The 20,575-nt window shown below is 38.0% G+C and overlaps 1 protein-coding gene across 3 annotated transcripts in view; it reads right to left on the bottom strand.

Annotated features, from left to right (window-relative positions):
* SORCS1 (sortilin related VPS10 domain containing receptor 1) overlaps positions 1-20,575 on the bottom strand; it is a 633,466-nt gene that overhangs the window by 205,314 nt on the left and 407,577 nt on the right. For all 3 annotated transcript variants that reach the window (XM_060171368.1, XM_060171370.1, XM_060171369.1), the window contains exon 4: positions 19,222-19,380. In XM_060171368.1, the coding sequence (XP_060027351.1) occupies positions 19,222-19,380 (159 nt within the window). The remainder of the gene's footprint in view (positions 1-19,221; positions 19,381-20,575) is intronic.

Raw genomic sequence — 20,575 nt, 5'->3', positions numbered from 1 at the left:
TGAGAGTCTTGGAGAGTAATAATTGTGTCTGTCCATGTGATAATATTCTATATTAAACATGTTAGTTGGTATACCAATCTGGAAAATTTAGAAACGTCTTCAACTTTTGATTTCTAACCTTCTTGGTTACAACCACTGTGGACCAAAAGGACAGCAGGAAGTGGCAGCAATTAGATTTCTAAGTGGCTACCCTTAGAAAATAGGATTCTCTGGGTATCTGTTAAGCTGTTTTGAAAAAGAGACACAAGTTCTTATGAGAGATTAAAAGTCCATCCCATTTCCCTAGACTGGGCAAGTTTAAGAAAAAAAAAGACACATTTTAATCTATTCAGACAAGTGTTTGTGGCATACAACAAACCCATCAAGAATTGGCTAAAATGTTGCACTAGCAAAAACATAATCATATTTTGAAGCTTAAGTAGCTACCAAAACACATAAATGTACCTGCCTAAGCCTTAATCCCAAGCAATAATTTTAAAGTGTCCATTTGTTCTTATTTGCTCCATCCATTTCATTCAAATTATTAAGGATAGGTAGATCAAACTGTTCCAGGTGGCAGTTGAAAAATAATGATACATTCTGGTTAAACAAGGTATCTAAGGTGAATACAGGCCTTCTTTGTTTGCGTATGATGGCATTTCATCTTGAGAATTTGTTTTATAAACAACTGTTGGGGTTGACATTTAGCAAGCTCCCTGGCTTCTACTCTAATTGCCAGATTTGTACTTGGATACTTAAATTATTTACATATTCATCAGGTTAGAAATCAGCTCTGACATTGGGAAATCTCAAGCACATGGAAACCCTGCCAAACCAGCATGGTGTACAGTCCTCAACATATCTCTTATAATGAGTGCTTTTTTACTTAATGCAGTGCCTTGGGGAAATGTGATGATATTAGGTAGGCATCAATTTCCTAAGAGTTTGTCCTTGTGCAGAAATCATTTGAATATCCCCAGGAGGTTGAATTTCAAGGGTCTTTTATTTCTATCTTGCCCTTTTGACAAGAAGGGGCTGCTAGCTCTAGTAAAAAAATAATGATAATAAAGTCACTCTTAGATACATGTCTTAATATTTAAAGGTATGCTATTATTATAAACAACATTTTTTTTAAACATCTTACCCTGGTTCTTTCTTGCCTCATTCATTCTCATACCATGGTAACTGTTAGTGATCTAGTACAAAAAAATATTCAGCATTGGCTAAAGTACCAATCTTTTTTTCTTTCTTTCTCTTTCTTTTTTCTTTCTTTTGCTTCCAGGGTTATTGCTGGGCCACAGTGCTGGCACTATAAAGCCATTGTTCTTGGTGAGCACTCCCCACCCCACCCCCCATTTTATTCAACAGAACAGAGAGAAATTGAGAAGAGAGTAAGGGAGAGGGGGAGAGAGAAAGGTAGACAACTGCAGACCTGCTTCACCACTTGTGAAGCATCCCTGCTGCAGGTGGGGGAGCCGGGGCTTAAACCCAGGTCTCTGCTTGGACCCTTGCACATAGTACTGTGCATGCTTAACCAGGTGGGTCACTGCCTGGCTTCTAAAAGTGCCAATATTTTAATGCAATCCTTGAGAAGAAACTGCACTGCTGTTATTGCCGCCTTGTGTCCCAATAAAACACATCACCCTAGTTTGCTTATTTCCTAGGTTGTTGATTGCTATATTCACCTGCATCTATGCAAAACCCACTATGTGCCAGTCTATGTGTTAAGTGTTCTACAGGCATTACCTCAGCATCTTCAAAGAGGCCTATGATCCAGATACTGCTATTGCTTACATTTTGAGGAACTATGAAATTTAGGACCTGTTGGAGTTCTTAAATAATAGAGTGCTGATGCTCTGCTAGAATCTCTCCATGGAGAGAAACCAGCACCATTACATTTTTGAAAAGGCAGAGATTTATTTTCTTATTAAATAATCATTATTTTCCAAGGGATGCCAGCATTTTGCTTGTTTATTTTTTGTCAGTGTCAGGGATAGTTCCACTGCTTGGACTGACTTTTCAGAAAGAAACACACATAGAGACAAAGGAAAAGACATCACAGCACTGAAGGTACATCACTGAAAGGTGGTGGGGACAAGGTTAGAATCCGGGTCATTCAAGTCAAAGCAGATAACCTCCCAGGTCAGCTATCTAGCAGGATGAATGCTGGCATTGAAAGCAATGGCAATAAGCAATGCTCCTCTGTTAGGACTCAACCAGGAAGAAGTAAAATATTATAAAAAAATTAAATAAAGGGAACTGATTTATTTTTGAAAGAATGAATTTAAAACTTTAAACACAACTGCAAGATCAGTAGATACAAGGACAGGACTAAAAGTTGTTCTTTTTGAAATTTAATTTCATGCAAGCTACTAAAATTTTATTACATGCTATAAAACACATTGCAAGTATGGTTTTCATTTCCTGTCACCATATATGATTTTCTCAAAGTCATCCTTCATTTACACAGAGGATCCCAGTGGGTGATTTAGGGCTTCAATCATATGGGATATGAGCTTTCTATATCACAACATTTTTTCCTTTTATTTTATAATATTGTATTTAATTCAGACAGACTTTATGAGAAAGAGAGAGAGAGAGAGAGAGGCAGAGAGAGAGAAGCCAAAGTATCTCTGCAGTACCTGTGATGCTAGGGATGAAACCAGGCGCTACAGGCTTACAACACAAGCACTCTATAGACTGAACTATTTCCCTGAACACTGTTTTCCCCCTCTAAAGGCATGTTATGTTTTATGTATATCTTATGTATGTATCAAGAAGTTGAATGCAGATCCATGTGCAAGCTTGAGGATTTTCTTCTTTCTTTCATAAACTGTGATTCTATGGAATATAGATGAGATCAGGAATCAAACATATTCCTGTGTGCTATTACTTAGATTCATAGATCTTCAGATTATGTGAGACAATATCAGAATCCAAATATTCTAGAATAGCCACAAAATGAACTGGGACTTACTACACTGTCTTTGAGGCTTTGTCTTCTCTCCAAAGAACTGATCATACATCTGGATATCTTATGTGCTTTCAGAAATAAAGTCAATAGGGAAATTCAGGAATAGAAGTAAGGTAAAGATTAGGGGAGACATAAAAGAAAAAGAGATCCATATTCATGGCAGGAGATTGTGGAACCTTTGCATCCCAGTAGGTCTGAGCTCATATTCTGTGGTCATGGCTAGGAACATTCTAGGCTGCACTAATTTCAGGACCCATCTTCCTCAAGTGGTAGAGTACATTGCCCAACCTCCCTTCAGAGAATGGAACAGCCCCTATCATTGTTGATTCACACTGAGGGCAAGGTCCTATAGGGGCCCACAAAGGGGTACCAAAGGGGTACATTGTTCCTGATGGAGAGGACCAGTGACAGTGGAGAGAGGATTTATTAGAGGTCTAGGCTCATCATGGCTGTGTGGGAATCGCAGGATTCCCTGAAGAGAGTCCCGGGTGATGGGCTGGCCAGGTAGTGACCAAAGAGCCAGCATTGAAGTCTGTCAGTCTCTTGCCTTCATCCAGCTTTTGTAGTCCTTACTTTGTCTGACATGGTTGGTTTTGGAGTGATTGAGGGAAGTGAAATAGGAAGTAGGTGAGGAGAGTGTCTAAGTCTAAGTAGAAACCATCTGATTAGGTACTTTATATTGTCTTTTCTAGGTCTTTTTAGTTGCTCGGTGAATCCACTGACTCACTGCACACTATTGTGCACTTTTGCTTTAAGGTCTATATTTTCCCCTAATTTATGGATACATGTGTACACATGGCCTGTCTCATGGGCCCTGTTCTACATCTAGTTTTGAGGCTTTATTAGGAAGTGCACCATCCAAAACAGAATCAAGGAGTCCTGTGAGCTAGGAAAGGTCTCACCAGAGTAATGAAGCTGGAGGGCTGACATTCCATGCCTGATGTCTGTGGACACAGTCTGAAGTGAAACATGCCAAGGTGGTACTGGTTGCACTGATTAGGTTGAGATCAGCAGATGTAGTACTAATTAGTATGAATTGAGAGTCGCATGCAGGAGAGCTAGCCCTACCCCAGAGGTTCCAGGACTGCGAGAAATATCGACTTTATAGAAAGTGGGGAAGTGATGAATATGGGTCTCAGATTAAATCCATGGGGTTTACAGTTAACAATATTTATGTATTTTTCTCATATTTGGGAGCTACTCTCTTCCCTGATGCAGCTTTCTAGCCCTTTTTCCATCCACAACATCATCCTCCTAGACAATACCTTGGGTCCACCTGCATATTAGATGTCAGGTTCAGGCAAAAACTAGTGAAGTTTTGGGACCCTTGGAATATACCTAAAATAGACTTACTAGCTTTTTCCAAAATGGAGACCCCCAAATCTCATCGGCTACTACTCTTGTCTTTAGGTTAGTCAACAATTGTTTCTGATTTATAACTTTTCTTAAAAAATTATTTATTTATGAGAAAAATAGGAGGAGAGAGAAAGAACCAGACATCACTCTAGTACATATGCTGCTGGGGACTGAACTCAGGACCTCATGCTTGAGAGTCCAAAGCTTTATCACTGCACCACCTCCCAGACCACTCTGCTTTATATCTTAATGCTTCTTCAGCCATCATGTTCAAGATGCTATGATGATGCCAACCTGACCTCCCTGGACAAACAATTTCACCATGTGTCCTGGAGTCCTGCCTCCCTAGATACCTGCCCCACTAGGGAAAGAGAGAGGCAGGCTGGGAGTATGGATCAACCTGTCAATGCCCATGTTCAGTGGGGAAGCAATTACAGAAGCCAGACCTTCCACCTTCTACAACCCACAATGACCCTGGGTCCATGTTCCCAGAGGGATAAAGAATAGGAAAGTTTTCTTTCTTTCTTTCCTTCTTCTTTCTTTCTTTCTTTCTTTCTTTCTTTCTTTCTTTCTTTCTTTCTTTCTTTCTTTTTCCTTCCTTCCTTCCTTCCTTCCTCTTTCTTTCTTTTATAAAAAGGAGACATTGATAAAACATAGGATAAGAGGGGTACAACTCTACACAGTTCCCACCACCAGAACTCCAGAGCCCAGCCCCTCCCCTGATAGCTTTCCTATTCAAATACAAATACAAATACACATTTTAAACAAAGAAAGATTCTTTCTCTCTCAGAAAAGTCTAGTGTCATTGGATTTGTCATTGGATGTCTAGTGTCATTGGATTTGTCATCCTCTGGGGCAAGAACAGCAAGCAGGAGCTTATCCTCAACCCATACCGCTTCCCTCTTTGAATCTGGACAGGTTTCTTTCTCTCTACTTTCACACAACAAGTAGCTACTTTACTTTCAGAATATTTTTGCTTTCCTTTATAGGAAATGAGGTAATGGCTTGGATGGACTTGGACATTCATGAGAATATGGAGAAAAAAATACAATACACAGAACTCTTTATTTGGTAAGGGCAGCAGAACCTTCTGCAGAGCTGCTTTGCCTACACAGAATACAGTAAGGGTGTTCCATCTCCCCAGATACCAGTTTCTCAGCAGTCTGAATCTTGAAGTGTTCATATCTAGTTTACAACTGTGCAGATTCCCCTCTCCAACAAATCTCTCCTTCAATATGGTCTTCTAACGGTGTGGCCAAGAACTCAGTGCCTAGAATGGTTGGCAAAGTTGATGTCTATCTAGCACTTTCCTATATTTCTCTTCAGTTTTTCTTTTTCCTTTCAGTCACATCTGCGTTTTGTTTTCTCTCATTTAAAATGTTTCCCAAAATATCATGTTTAGTGAGGTGTTTAAGACAGACTGAGAGATGCTATTGGAGGCAATGTTTTATAGCACAGTTTGTACACTAGTTTATTGCCAAATTAAAATAAAGATGTAATCTGGCAGACTCAGTCTGCTACTCAGTCTTCCTTGGGTGGTTTCCTGTAGTGATACAGGAAAGTAGTGGAAAACCAGCAGTAAAGTGATAAAAATCTGTCTGCGATCTGTTCCTGTTTTTAAATACAAAGGAACAAAAGAATGCTTGGGTTGCCCACTATTTGAATACCTTAAATAACAGATAGATAAATAGATAAACAAACAAACAAATAGCAACATGACATTCTTCCAAGTGTCTGTGGTGATTCATGGTTGTTTTGTAAGGGATCTGAACAGTGTGGATTTAAATGACACCATCTTTTGTAGTGTTTTGATCATGAAAGGTTTTGAATTTTGTCAAAGGCTTTCTCTGCATTTATTGAGATAATCATGGCAAAATGATTATTTGGTGGAAGCAACAGCGGCATGCTGGTACTGATCTTGGGCAGATGAAAAACTTAAACTCTGTGACAACAGAAATCTTGTAAATCATCATTTTCTCAGTAAAGTGACTGAAAAAAATAAAAAGATACATATTATATGCTTGGACACTGCTAGTGATTTTACACCTCTTTTTCAACGATAACCAGTATTCTCATTCTTACTGTTAAATATTTAGCTACATGTACTTTTTGCATGAAAGAAGTATTTTCAAGGGGCTTACTATTTTTAAAATCCCTTATGATTAGCTTGAACTTTTCTTTAGAGCTAAGCAGTATTCCTTTTTATAATTATACTGGTATTTATTTATTTACTCACTGGATCATAGATAACTGAACTATTTCTAATTACTATAAAGTATTATGTATAAACTTGATATAATTCTCAAAGAAATGGCACCATCATTTTTTTGAAAATATGATACAAGATTTCTAGAGTGACTGAAATGTTTGTTTCTAGAAATTCCAGGTTTTTCAAAACACACATTATTATCTATCTATCTATCTATCTATCTATCTATCTATCTATCTATCTATCTATTTAATGTAAGAGGTAGGTGAGTAGGTAGGTAGATAGACAGGCAAGAGAACAAATCAACACTATCTGGTGGTGGGGCTAAAGATTGAACCGGGGACTTGGAAGTCTCAGTCATGAAAATTTCTTTGGGAAACCACTATGCTGTCTCAGCAACCATAAAAGGTACATTATTAACAAATCTTTCAGAGGCTAAGGAATTTAGCTACCCGGTATCTCCCAATAAGGATCCTAAAGTTTAAAATAGCATATGGAAAAAGACAGCAAACCTTTCCCCTCTGGTCATTCTAGGTTTTCCTGAAGAGTCATAAAACCATTCAAGAAAGCTTCCCCCCCCCCTTCCTCTTGATAATCACCTAGGCTTAAGTATCATAGATTTCTCTTTCTAAGAACAAAAATACTGCAACACCAGAAGAACTCAATTTTATAAATTCTGGGTGCTTTTGGCTATATTTCTCTCTGATTAGAAAATAATTTTTAAATTTATGTAAAAATCTGGCTTCCTAGGGAAATGATGGCTAGCGACACTCTATCTTGGACCAAAAAGAACAATCTGCTCAACACAACTATTGAGTCCCCCAAATGATCCCATCAAAAATCCTCTATTAGATCTTTGGACACTCAAGATAAAACGTGGTCATAGAAGAACACTATTGCCCATCTGGGCTTTATCCTGAAAGCTAGAGCTTCAGAATATCTCTTCAGGACCTTAGGACTGTAATTCATTGAAACTGACAAAGCTATAAACAGGGAAATAAAAAAAAATAAAACCAAAACTAACTGTGTATTCAAATAAGAGAGTATATATCTATAAACTAAAAGAGGACAGAAAATAAGAGAGAGAATAGGGGAAGACCATAGTTGAATTTTCAAGGAGTCACTATCTTAATAAGGCACTTTCTAAGAGGCAGTGCATTTTATCTGTGAATCCTGTCCACTAGAAGGTAGTATAACCCTAACAAAGTTTTGAACACTAGTGCTGAAGTTAAGATGTTTACTGAAAATTCCAAAGCAGCAGCAATTGTAGCTGTCACAGAAAAAATGATAAACAATACTTATATAAAATAATAAATGTTCCCTCTTCCTGGGCACATACAATTATTGGCCTGCCAACACCAGCATGGGGGCCCCTTTGGTGCTCACTGCTGCATCTCATCAGTGTTAAAAGTTCCATAAGCCATGGGTGATTGCCAACTATTATTTCCATATCACTGATCTACTTGAGTGGTCACAGACCCTCTCAACTTGACTTCCAGCCAGCACCTCCCACTGATAGCTGTAGCTCACTCCTCTGTCAATCAACACACTGCTCCTCATTCTGTTATTCTGACATGAATCTTTTTTTCTAGCTTTAACTCTTCAGAGCAGATAACCTACATGTTTTGGCACTAGTACTTCATACAGCTGTGAAATTTCATTACTCTCAGAAGACACTTTTTCTTTCTTCTTCTTTTTTTTTTTTTGCTTTCCTTTTAATTTCAGACAGAGATAGAGGGGCAGAGAGGGAGAGAAACCACAGAACCTGCTGTAATACATGGTGCTCCAGTGTAGTGCTGAGAAATTGAGTCCAGTCCTCTATATAGTAAATTAGTACTACCAAGTGATCTGTCTCTCAGTCCTCACAATTTTTTTTTTTCAGGATAATTTTTCCTTCATTGTCTCCTGGAGAAACAGAGTACTTAACAGAAAGGTTGGATCCTGCCCATCTGCTAGTCCTCAATAATGAGAACCCCATGAAAATAACACAGTGGGGAGGTTCCCGGAAGATGGTGGACTGAGAAGCTGCTAGTGGCTTGAGCTCTGACCACATCTTCTGGAAACGGTAGGATTTTCTGCCTTTAGTAGGCCGGTCAATAAGGGGTCCTAGTGGTGACACCAAGGAGGTGACTATAACTTAATTTGGGTTAAAAAATAGAGTAGAAAGAAAGGGAAAAAAAATTTTTCTTTTAAATTATTATTCCCAAAGCTCGCCACCTCCCCTCCCCCCCATAACCAGTCCCTGGGGACCAGCTCCTAGCAGGCTCCCCTGCTGAGCTTCATTCTTTACCAAGATTCCTGTCTCACCAGGGAGTATCATTCATTCTAAATCTATTCCCTTCTGAAACCTCTAGCCTTTATTCTTTCTAAGTAGCCAACCAGCTGCCTCTGCTCAGGCAGCTCCCCTCCCTCCACCCACCCCCGCATAGCTAATTAAATAATCAAAAATAAATAAATAAAAAACTCTTTCCTTTCACCACTCTTTTATTACTGTTCTTTTTCTTATCTTTTTCTTTTTTCTTTCTCTCTTTTTTTTTTCTTTTTCTCATTCTTGTCATACTTTCTTCCTTAATCCTACAGCTTTCTGAATTCACTGATGCACGTTTGGGAATTATTTGGGGGAAGAAATATGACTCAGAGTGGACTCTCTCTGTGAGTATCTCTGCTCAACTTCCCTTCATCCTTTAGCTACCCCTAGAATATACAGTGGATAGTAGATTTGCATAACTGTCTATTCCTGCTATCCTTGTCTAGTCCTGAGGGTTTTTTTTTTTCTTAACAATCATCTGCCTCTGCTATGGAGGCGTGAGGCAATCTGGGACAGGGTTTTTTTTTACCCTGCTCTATTTTATTATTAATATTATATAAAGGCATATATCTTCCCCCCCCCCCTTTAGGTTGATCAGAATCAACTCTTAGGGTATCTTTCATTGCTAGGTTAGTGGGCATCTTATCTATTGTGAAAGGAACTTGTCTCGTTACTCCTACCTCCTCTACAGACTCTCCCCTTCTTCCGCCTCCTAGCTAATTAAAAAATAAATAAATAAAAAATAAAGTAATCAATTAAAAAAAACCTTTCCTTTCACTGCTCTTTAATTACAGTTCTTTTTCTTATCTTTTCTTTCTCTCTCTCTCTTTTTTTTAATCTTGTCATACACTTCTTCCTTCTTCTTTGCCTTTCTGAATTTGTGAATTATTTTGGGGAAGAAATCTGACTCAGAGTGGACTCACTATGTGTGTATCTCTAGTCTACTTCCCTTTCTCCTCTTGTTAGCCCTAGAATATACAGTGGATTGTAGATTTGCATAACTGTCTATTCTTGCTATCCCTTCTTTCTTTTCTCTTTCTTCTTCACTTGGACTTGGTTGCTACTTTTCACGGACTGGAGACATTGTTTGGCTAACTGGTAGTGATTAAACTGCTTCAAAACTTGCTTCAGTTGCTATTGTAATTCCTGAGGTGGGTGAGTGCATTTGTCATAAAGGTATTTAGTACAGTGTTGCTTGTACTCAAGACACAACAACTGAGGAACAACAGAGCATAAAAATAAGAAACACATAAATCAAAAAAATGGGTGGATCAAAAACAAATAAAACTGCTACTCCAATGAATGAAGATAAGAGCCCAGAAGAAACTACAAATCAGCCAGAAGTAACCATAGATAAGAAAAGTATGCAAGGAATAATAAACTTATTAATCACAGAAATGAAAACAACATTGGAGGAAAGGAATGGCAGTATTAGGGAAACAACAGTTGAGACCCCCAAGGAAAATACTGATTATCTTGAGGCAATTAGAGAACTGAAAGCTGAAATAGCTGTAGTGAAGAAAGAAGCTGAGGCAAGGGAAAGCAGACTAACAGAAGCAGAAAACAGAATTAGTCAGACAGAGGATAAGTTAGAGAAAATGAAGAAAGAGGTGAAAGAGCTTAAAAAGAGATTGAGAGACACTGAAAACAACAACAGAGACATATGGGATGATCTCAAAAGAAGTAACATTCATATACTTGGCCTGCCAGAGGAAGAAAGTGAGGAAGGGGAAACAAACATTCTAGAGGAATTAATAGAAGAAAACTTCCCAGACCTGAATAACAGAAAAAACATAAAGATTAAAGAGGCCCAGAGAGTACCAAACAGAATCAACCCAGACGTGAAGACACCAAGACATATTATAGTCACAATGAGAAGAAGTAAGGATAAAGAAAGGATCCTAAAGGCTGCAAGAGAGAAACAAAAAGTCACATATAAGGGAAAAGTCACCATAAGATTATCTGCAGACTTCTCCACTCAAACTCTAAAAGCCAGAAGGGAATGGCAAGATATCTATCAAGCCCTGAATGAAAAAGGGTTTCAACCAAGGATAATATATCCTGCTAGACTTTCATTCAAACTAGATGGAGGGATCAAAACCTTCTTAGACAAACAACAGTTAAAGGAGGCAACCATCACCAAGCCGGCCCTGAAAGAGGTTCTAAAAGACCTCTTATAAACAAGAACATCACTATAATACTTGCAATATATCAGAGCAAACAAAAATTTTTTTTGAACGATGGCACTATAATACATTAAATCCACAATATCAATAAACGTCAATGGCTTAAACTCACCCATCAAAAGGCACAGGGTGGGGAGATGGATCAGAAAACATAACCCAACCATATGTTGCTTGCAAGAATCCCATCTGTCACAACAAGATAAACACAGACTTAAAGTGAAAGGATGGAAAACTATCATACAGGCTAACGGACCACAAAAAAGGGCAGGAACAGCCATTCTCATCTCAGACACAATAGATTTTAAATTAAATAAAGTAATGAAAGATAGGCAAGGACATTACATAATAATTAGAGGATCAATCAGCCAAGAAGACTTAACAATTATTAACATCTATGAGGGATGTTAATAAGGGACCATCTAAATATGTCAAGCACATACGGAAATAATTTCAAAAATACATCAATAGTAATACAATAATAGTGGGAGACTTCAATACCCCACTCTCACACTTAGACAGATCAACAAAGCAGAGAACCAATAAAGACACAAGAGAATTGAATGAATAGATTGACAGACTAGACCTCTTGGACATTTTCAGAGACCTTCACCCCAAAAAACTGGAATACACCTTCTTTTCAAATCCACATAACACATACTCAAGGATAGACCACATGTTAGGCCACAAAGACAGCATCAGTAAATTCAAGAGCATCGAAATCATCCCAAGTATCTTCTCAGACCACAGTGGAGTAAAACTAACATTTAACAACAAACAAAATTATTAAAAGTCACAGAATTTGGAAACTAAAAAACATACTCCTTAAGAACACTGGGTCGGAGATTCACTCAAGCAGTATATTCAAATGTTCCTGGAAACAAATGAAAATGAAGACACAAACTATCAAAATATTGGGGACACAGCTAAAGCAGTACTGAGAGGGAAACTTATAGCCATACAATCACATATTAAACACCAAGAAGAAGCTCAAATGAACGACCTTACTGCACACCTCAAGGATTTAGAGGAAGAGGAACAAAGGAACCCTAAAGCAAGCAGAAGGACAGAAATCACTAAAATTAGAGCAGAAATAAACAACATCGAAAATAAAAGAACCATACAAACGATCAATGAAGCCAAATGTTGGTTATTTGAAAGAATCAACAAAATTGACAAACCCCTAGCCAGGCTCACTAAACAAAAAAGAGAGAAGACTCAAATTAATAGAATTGTAAATGATGGAGGAGATATCACAACTGACACCACAGAAATCCAGAGAATAATGTGAAACTTCTATGAAGAACAATACGCCACCAAACTAGAGAACCTGTAAGAAATGGATCAATTCCTAGAAACTTATGGCCTTCCAAAACTGAACCAAGAAGAACTACAAAATCTGAATGCACCAATCACAGACAAAGAAATTGTAACCGTTATTAAGAATCTCCCCAACAACAAAAGTCCTGGACCAGATGGCTTCACAAATGAATTCTACAAAACATCCAGGAAACAGTTAGTACCAATACTTCTTAAGCTTTTCCATAAGATTGAAGAAACAGGAATACTCCCTTCCACCTTCTATGAAGCCAAAATCACCCTGATACCAAAAGCTGATAGGGACAGAACAAAGAAGGAAAACTACAGAGCAATATCTCTGGTGAACATAGATGCCAAGATATTAAACAAGATCTTGGCCAACCGGATACAACAGCATATCAAAAAGATTGTCCATCACGATCAAGTGGGATTCATCCCAGGAATGCAAGGCTGGTTCAACATCTGTAAGTCAATCAATGTCATTCACCACATCAATAAAAGCAAAGCCAAATACCACATGATTATCTCAATAGATGCAGAGAAAGCCTTTGACAAAATCCAACACCTATTCATGCTCAAAACTCTACAAAAAAATGGGAATAGATGGGAAATTCCTCAAGATAGTGGAGTCTATATATAGCAAACCTACAGCCAACATCATACTCAATGGACAGAAGCTGAAAGCATTCCCCCTCAGATCGGGGATTAGACAGGGCTGTCCACTGTCACCAGTACTCTTCAACATAGTATTGGAAGTTCTTGCCATAGCAATCAGGCAAGAGAAAGAAATCAAATGAATACAGATTAGAAGGAAAGAAGTCAAGCTCTCACTATTTGCAGATGATATGATAGTATACATAGAAAAACCTAAAGAATCCAGCAGAAAACTATTGGAAGTTATTAGGCAATATAGCAAGGTGTCAGGCTACAAAATCAATGTACAAAAATCAGTGGCATTTCTTTATGCAAACACTAAATCTGAAGAAGAAGACATCCAGAAATCACTCCCATTTACTGTTTCAGCAAAATCAATCAAATACCTAGGAATAAAGTTGACCAAAGAAGTGAAAGACTTGTATGCTGAAAACTATCAGTCGCTACTCAAGGAAATAGAAACTGATACCAAGAAATGGAAAGATATCCCATGCTCATGGATTGGAAGAATAAATATCATCAAAATGAATATTCTCCCCAGAGCCATATACAAATTCAATGCAATACCCATCAAAGTTCCACCAAGCTTCTTTAAGAGAATAGAACAAACACTATAATCATTTATCTGGAACCTGAAAACACCTAGAATTGCCAAAACCATCTTGAGGAAAAGAAACAGAAATGGAGGCATCACACTCCCAAACATTAAACTATATTATAAAGCCATCATCATCAAAACAGCATGATACTGGAACAAAAATAGGCACACAGACCAGTGGAACAGAATTGAAAGCCCAGAAATAAAGCCCCACACCTATGGACATCTAGTCTTTGATAAGGGGGCCCAATGGATTAAATGGAAGAAGGAGGCTCTCTTTAATAAATGGTCGGGAAAACTGGGTTGTAACATGCAGAAGAATGAAACTGAACCACTTTATCTCACCAGAAACAAAAATCAACTGCAAATGGATCAAAGACCCAAATGTTAGACCAGAAACAATCAAATACTTAGAGGAAAACATTGGTAAAACACTTTCCCACCTACACCTCAAGGACATCTTTGATGAATCAAACCCAATTGCAAGGAAGACTAAAGCAGAAACAAACCAATGGGACTACATCAAATTGAAAAGCTTCTGCACATCCAAAAAAACTATTAAACAAACAAAGAGACTCCTCACAGAATGGGAGATCTTCACATGCCATACATTCGACCAGAAACTAATCACCAAAATATATAAAGAGCTCAGCCAACATAGCACCAAAAAAGCAAATGACCCCATCCAAAAATGGGCAGAGGATATGAACAAAACATTCACCTCAGAGGAGATCAAAAAGGCTAACAAACATATGAAAAACTGCTCTAGGTCACTGATTGTCAGAGAAATGCAAATTAAGACAACACTAAGATACCACCTCACTCCTGTAAGAATGGCATACATCAAAAAGGACAGCAGCAACAAATGCTGGAGCGGCTGTGGGGACATAGGAACCCCTTCTGCATTGCTGGTGGGAATGTAAATTGGTACAGCCTCTGTGGAGAGCAGTCTGGAAAACTCTCACAAGGCTAGACATGGACCTTCCATATGATCAAGTAATTCTTCTCCTGGGATTATACCCCAAGGACTCCATAACACCCAACCAAAAAGAGGTGTGTACTCCTATGTTCATAGCAGCACAATTCATAGTAGCTAATACCTGGAAGAAACCCAGGTGCCCAACAACAGATGAGTGGCTGAGAAAGCTGTGGTATATATACACAATGGAATACTATGCAGCTATCAAAAACAATGAACCCACCTTCTCTGACCCATCTTGGACAGAGCTAGAAGGAATTATGTTAAGTGAGCTAAGTCAGAAAAATAAAAATGAGTATGGGATGATCCCACTTATCAACAGAAGTTGAGTAAGAAGATCTGAAAGGGAAACTAAAAGCTGGAGCTGACCAAATTACAGCAGGAAACTCACATCTCCACTATAGAGCCTCTACTTCCCCCAGTCCTGGAACCCTTGGATAGGGCCCACTTTCCTGTATACCTATCCCAATCCATATCAAATAATATTGCATCTGCTGATCGCAACCTAATCAACGCAATGATTGCCACCTCAACGTGCTTCACTTCAGACTGTGTCCAGAGACTTCACGTGTGGAATGACAACCCTTCAGCTTCATTACTTGGGTGAGACCTTTCCTTTCATAGTATACTCTAATTCCATCCCAAGTGGTTCACTTTCTAACAAAGTCCCAAAACCTAGATATACACCACTTTCTGTGAGAGAGAGGATATGTTCACACATATTCATAAACTACTACAAAATATATACCTGAAAGCAGAAGTACACTAGTGTTTGCAGTGAGTATTCCCCTAACACTCCCTCTCCACTATTCCAGGCTTTGGGTCCATGATTGCTCAACAATTTGTTTGGCTTTGTATGTTAACTCTCTTTTCAGTCACCAGGTTCCAGATGTCATCAGGATGCCGGCCAGGCTTCCCTGGACTGAAGACCCCACCAATGTGTCCTGGAGCTCCGCTTCCCCAGAGACCCACCCTAATAGGGAAAGAGAGAGGCAGACTGGGAGTATGAACCGACCAGTCAACACCCATGTTCAGCGGGGAAGCAATTACAGAAGCCAGACCTTCCACCTTCTGCAACTCACAAAGACCCTGGGTCCATGCTCCCAGAGGGATAGAGAATGGGAAAGCTATCAGGGGAGGGGGTGGGAAATGGAGATTGGGTGGTGGGAATTGTGTGGAGTTGTACCCCTCCTACCCTATGGTTTTGTTAATTTATCCTTTCTTAAATTAAAAAAAAAAAGAGAAAAAGAAAATAACTCAGTGGGTAGAGTGTATATGGCTGATCCCTGTCTGACAGTGATAAAGTAAACTCTGATCTCTCTATCTTTCTCCTTCTCTCTCTCTATCTCTCTCTTTCTCTCTCTCTCTCCTCAAGGGGTTTGAACCTGGGACCTGAGAGTTCCAGACATGAAAGTTTTTTGTATAAGCTGTCCCCCCTACCCAATGCCACCAACTTTGATGTACGTTTTTTATTTTCTTTGACAATTTAATTTTGTGATATTGGGTAGTGTTTTGTCCTCTTTGGAAAAATAAATCATTAACTTCTGAGATTTTCAGCAATACAGCTTCATACAGAACAAAGACTGTTAAGATTTCTTCCAGATCAAAAATGTTAGAATTAACTTGTTCTGTGGCCACACAAGATGTTTTTAAGTCCAGAATAGGACCATCTGTATTAGCATCCTAACTGATCTCCTTGTTTTTGATCTTACTTTACCACAGTTCATTTGTCTATTTCGATTGAGTTATTATTGGTCATCTATAGCTTTGAACACATCATTTTCATCCACACTTATAAAAGACCTCCTAATCAGCAAAACTAAAATAAGTTTACCTATGAGTCAAACAATTTTTTAAAAAATCAGGATTAGGTTCCAAATAAAGAAATATAGAGTGGTTCTGGAGATGGCACAATGATAAAGCTTTGGATTCTCAAGCAAGAGGTCCTGAGTTCGATCCCCAGCAGCACAAGTGCCAGAGTGAGGTTTAGTTCTTTCCTTCTCCTTCTATCTTGCTCATAAATAAATAAAATCTTTAAAAAAGAAATATAGATATAATTAGCTTTCATAAATTTCAGTTTCAGACAGAAACACGATTTTTCCAATTTTATAAACTTTCTCTAGTGTAAAATATATCCATCCCTCAACAGAAATACAACATAATCATTAAGATCCAGATGATATTAACACTTCCACTTCCAGAGCTTTGAGATACCAATTTCAATAACCCATACCTTTATTTTGCTGGGTATCTATTATATATAAATGAGACAGCCTTTTAGGTCTCTCATACTATTTTGGTGAACTCACGTGTATTCTTCTTCTCTACAGCGAGAATTTTCCAGATAGATTGAAAGATTTTTGATTGTTATTTTATATAAACACTGTAGCATGTGGAGTACTTAAAATAGATGTGGAGTCTACCTAATATTTTTTCTCCATACACCCGCAATTGTAATTATTCATACAAATGGCAAAGGAATCTGACACTAATTACTATTTACCATGAGGAATGACTTGGGACCAAGGTGATCTTCAGATGACCTAACTATGCCAAGGTTACCCACTCTGCCAACATGATCAAGGGAGTCAGTGTTTCAAGTGCTGGGACATGAGTGGTTACATTTTGAGCTTTCCCTTCAGTTCAACTGCAATGATGCAAAGTTTTCACTTAGCCAGGTAAATCTGTTCCTCACTGTGTATCTTTCATTGGGGGGGGGGGACAATAACCAATTGTTAAACAAAATACCCAGTGGATTAAATGACTAATATTCTGTGTCCTGCGCTACTTAGGCCTTGCCAGTGATAACTGTACCATCCTCGACCAGCTGCACTGTGGCTTGACTCCAAGAATGAAATTGTACATCCTGCTGAAAGGGTAATCAGGCTGCTCAAGAGGAAAATAAAATACTAATTGTAAATTGTTTCTATTTTTAGGCTTAATGTGGATTTTATTTGGCAGTTAGGACAGCATGAATAAAGCCCCAGTCCTCAGAATTGTAGTTTACTTCCCCTAAATACCCATGCACTAGAGACCTTAGGACAATTCTTTCACTATTCCTTTCTTTCAGGAAGAATTCTCCTACTTCTTTTTGTTATTGTTGTTACTGTCATTAGGGCTTCACCACTACAAACCGACTTTTGTTTAAAGCTTAAGAGAGAAGCAAAGAAAGAACACAGGGAGAAAGGCAAAGATACCACAGAACAGAAGCTTCCTTCAGTGCAGTGGGAAGTAGGTTTGAACCTTGGTCTTACACATAATAAAGCAGGTACAGTAGCTAGGTGGGTTGTGTCACTGTGCAAAATCTCACATTTCCACGTAATCCCAGAGAAATAAAATCCTTTAACATCTTCCTCACTCAAGTAAGTTCACAATTTCTTCTCTTTCTTTTTCCTTTAGTTCACAATTTCTTTAAGTGCATGCAATTTATAACACATGGTTCCTCTAAGTTCTCCTACAATAACATCACTAAATTATACATTTCACAAAAACCATCCTGGTATTATTCTTTTGGTTTTTATGGCTAAAGTATTTTTCATACTAGCATATGCATTTTTTTTCTTTTAAAGTTTAATTACTGTTCTTACCATTACACCTGGCAATCCTATATCCTTACTATTAGGAACCATAACTATTTTATAGTATAGCTATAGTATAGAGTACATAATAAACTTTTAAATTATGACATTTGAAAAGAAATGCAATACATAGATAAGTTTGTATCTCATAACATATATATATATGTTATGAGATACATACCATATATATATATATGGTAATATATATATATATATATATATATATTACCATACATGCAAAATAATACCTTACTTAATGGTAACTTAAGTAATGGGTTTCTTTTTGTTTTCTTTTGCCTCCAGGGTTATCTTTGGGGCTTGGTGCCAGCACTATGAATCCAGTGCTTCTGGAGGCATTGTTTTTAAACATTTTATTGGATAGAACAGTCAGGAATTGAGAGGGCAGAGGAAGATAGAGAAGGGAAGAGAAATACACCTGCAGACCTGCTTCATCAATTGTGAAACAACCGCCCGCAGAGGGGGAGTCAGGGGCTCAAACTTGGACATGCTTGGTACTATGTGTGCTTAATCCAGTGTGCTACTGCTTGGCCCCCATGGTTTTCTTTTTAAATGCAATCAGAGAATAAATGTCCTGAGATTACCATGCAATGATTAATTTTATCTACTTTCATTACTAATGTTCTTTTAGCCACTTCTTTCACTACTTTAGCAAAATGATAGTTCCTACTGTCTCAGTCTTTTCAAGATAGTATTCCCTTGTTTAGGGTTTCGGAAAAGCTATATATTGAAAATCCAGAAAAATCACCATTTCTCCACAGATTGAAAACAACTACCTCAAATTCTATAGTTTGAGGGTCTTCTTACAGCCTGAGGTATTTGGTTAAGAACTGTGTCTCCACAAAGTCTGTCTTAATGTCCATCATTTCTTTATATGCTATTTCAGATATTTATACAACTCCAGAAAACAATCTGTTACATCACTGCCCTTAATACAGCTAGTAGATTTCAGGCTTCTGCACAGAACAAGAATGTTCACTTTGGAGAAATAAAGACATCATTAACTAGCAGTCTTTTCCTTGGATGACCAGGCACTGGAGTCTCAAACATGGTACTCCTACTCACCTTTTGGTCTTGACTGTATGCCAGGATCCAGTCTTCTTGCTTTGGGTGGAAAAGCAAGCTATGAATGTAGAAGTTCAGTCGGTATTTCTGATAGGTTGCTCCTTCGTCTGAGCTGATCAATAAACTGCTCTCAATCTCTGGGTCTGTGAGTAACATAATCTAAAGCAAGGGATTGTTGGAGGGAAAAAAATAAAAGAAATGTCAGTTTGCAAAGGTCCAAAACTTAAAAAAAAAGAGTTAAAATTTTGACAACAGAAGAACAAGAGGGAAGGTAAGGAATAATTGGTGAAACAAGGAACTTGACTCAGTCAGGTTTGATTGCCTACCTTGGATGAATGTCATGAAACTCATTTCACTAAGAAATGAAAGAGTCAGGACAAGTTGGAAGGATGAGAGAAAATAGAGGTTGGGATGTCCTGCCTCTGCAGAGCTCCTTGTTTTTTCACAAGGTTATTTCTTATCTTTTCTTTTTAAAAATTCTTTATTGAGGAATTAATATTTTACATTCAACAGTAAGTACAATAGTTTGTACATGCGTAACATTTCCCAGTTTTCCATATAACAATACAACCCCCACTAGGTCTCCTGCCATCCTTTTTGGACCTGTATTCCCCCCCTCACCCACCCCAGATTCTTTTACTTTGGAGCGATATGCTGATTCCACAAGGATACTTCTTAAATCTGAAACATTTCCCACTACTCCCCTGGTTTCATCCCTCCTTCCTACAGTGCCTTGCCTACTGTACATTTGGGGGAAATAAAGATAACAGTACTTGTCAGTCTGTTGTGGGAAATGTGAAAAGAATTAGGTTGGGATCTACTGCTTTTTGTTTCCTAACATTATCCCTCTTTGTTCATAACAATATCCATGTCATCCAACCAGTAGGCTTTACTTAGACACGTATGAATCTTGAAACTAATCTGTATTTCCAAAGCCTTCTCTGGGGAGTGTACAAATGACATGTTACTAGCATCTAACACATTACTTCATTTACCTGTTTATTTTATTTACTGAGTATATACTCTCAACTGGAATATAAACTTTGTGAGAACAGCAATAATCCATATTACTTCACACAATATATTGTATTTCTAGAAGCCAGGTAAGTTGTCATAAATACTTGTCAATGAAAGGATGAACAAATTAACCAAAAAATGTAGTTATCAGAGTAGTTACATGAAATAAGGATGACAAGATGTACAGCTGTAATGGAAGTTTCATGGAAAGAGTAGTTGGACACAATTTTTAATCTTTAGCTTACTGACAGGAGAACATGCTATATCTGTGTATGAATTTGCAGTTCCAGATACTTAACACTCTTTAATTGGCATTGTTAATCTTTCTTTTTTTTCT

Source organism: Erinaceus europaeus, chromosome 14, assembly GCF_950295315.1.
Source record: "Erinaceus europaeus chromosome 14, mEriEur2.1, whole genome shotgun sequence".
NCBI lineage: Eukaryota > Metazoa > Chordata > Mammalia > Eulipotyphla > Erinaceidae > Erinaceus > Erinaceus europaeus.
Note: the sequence above shows the minus strand (reverse complement) of the source record. Positions and strands in the feature narration are given on the sequence as shown.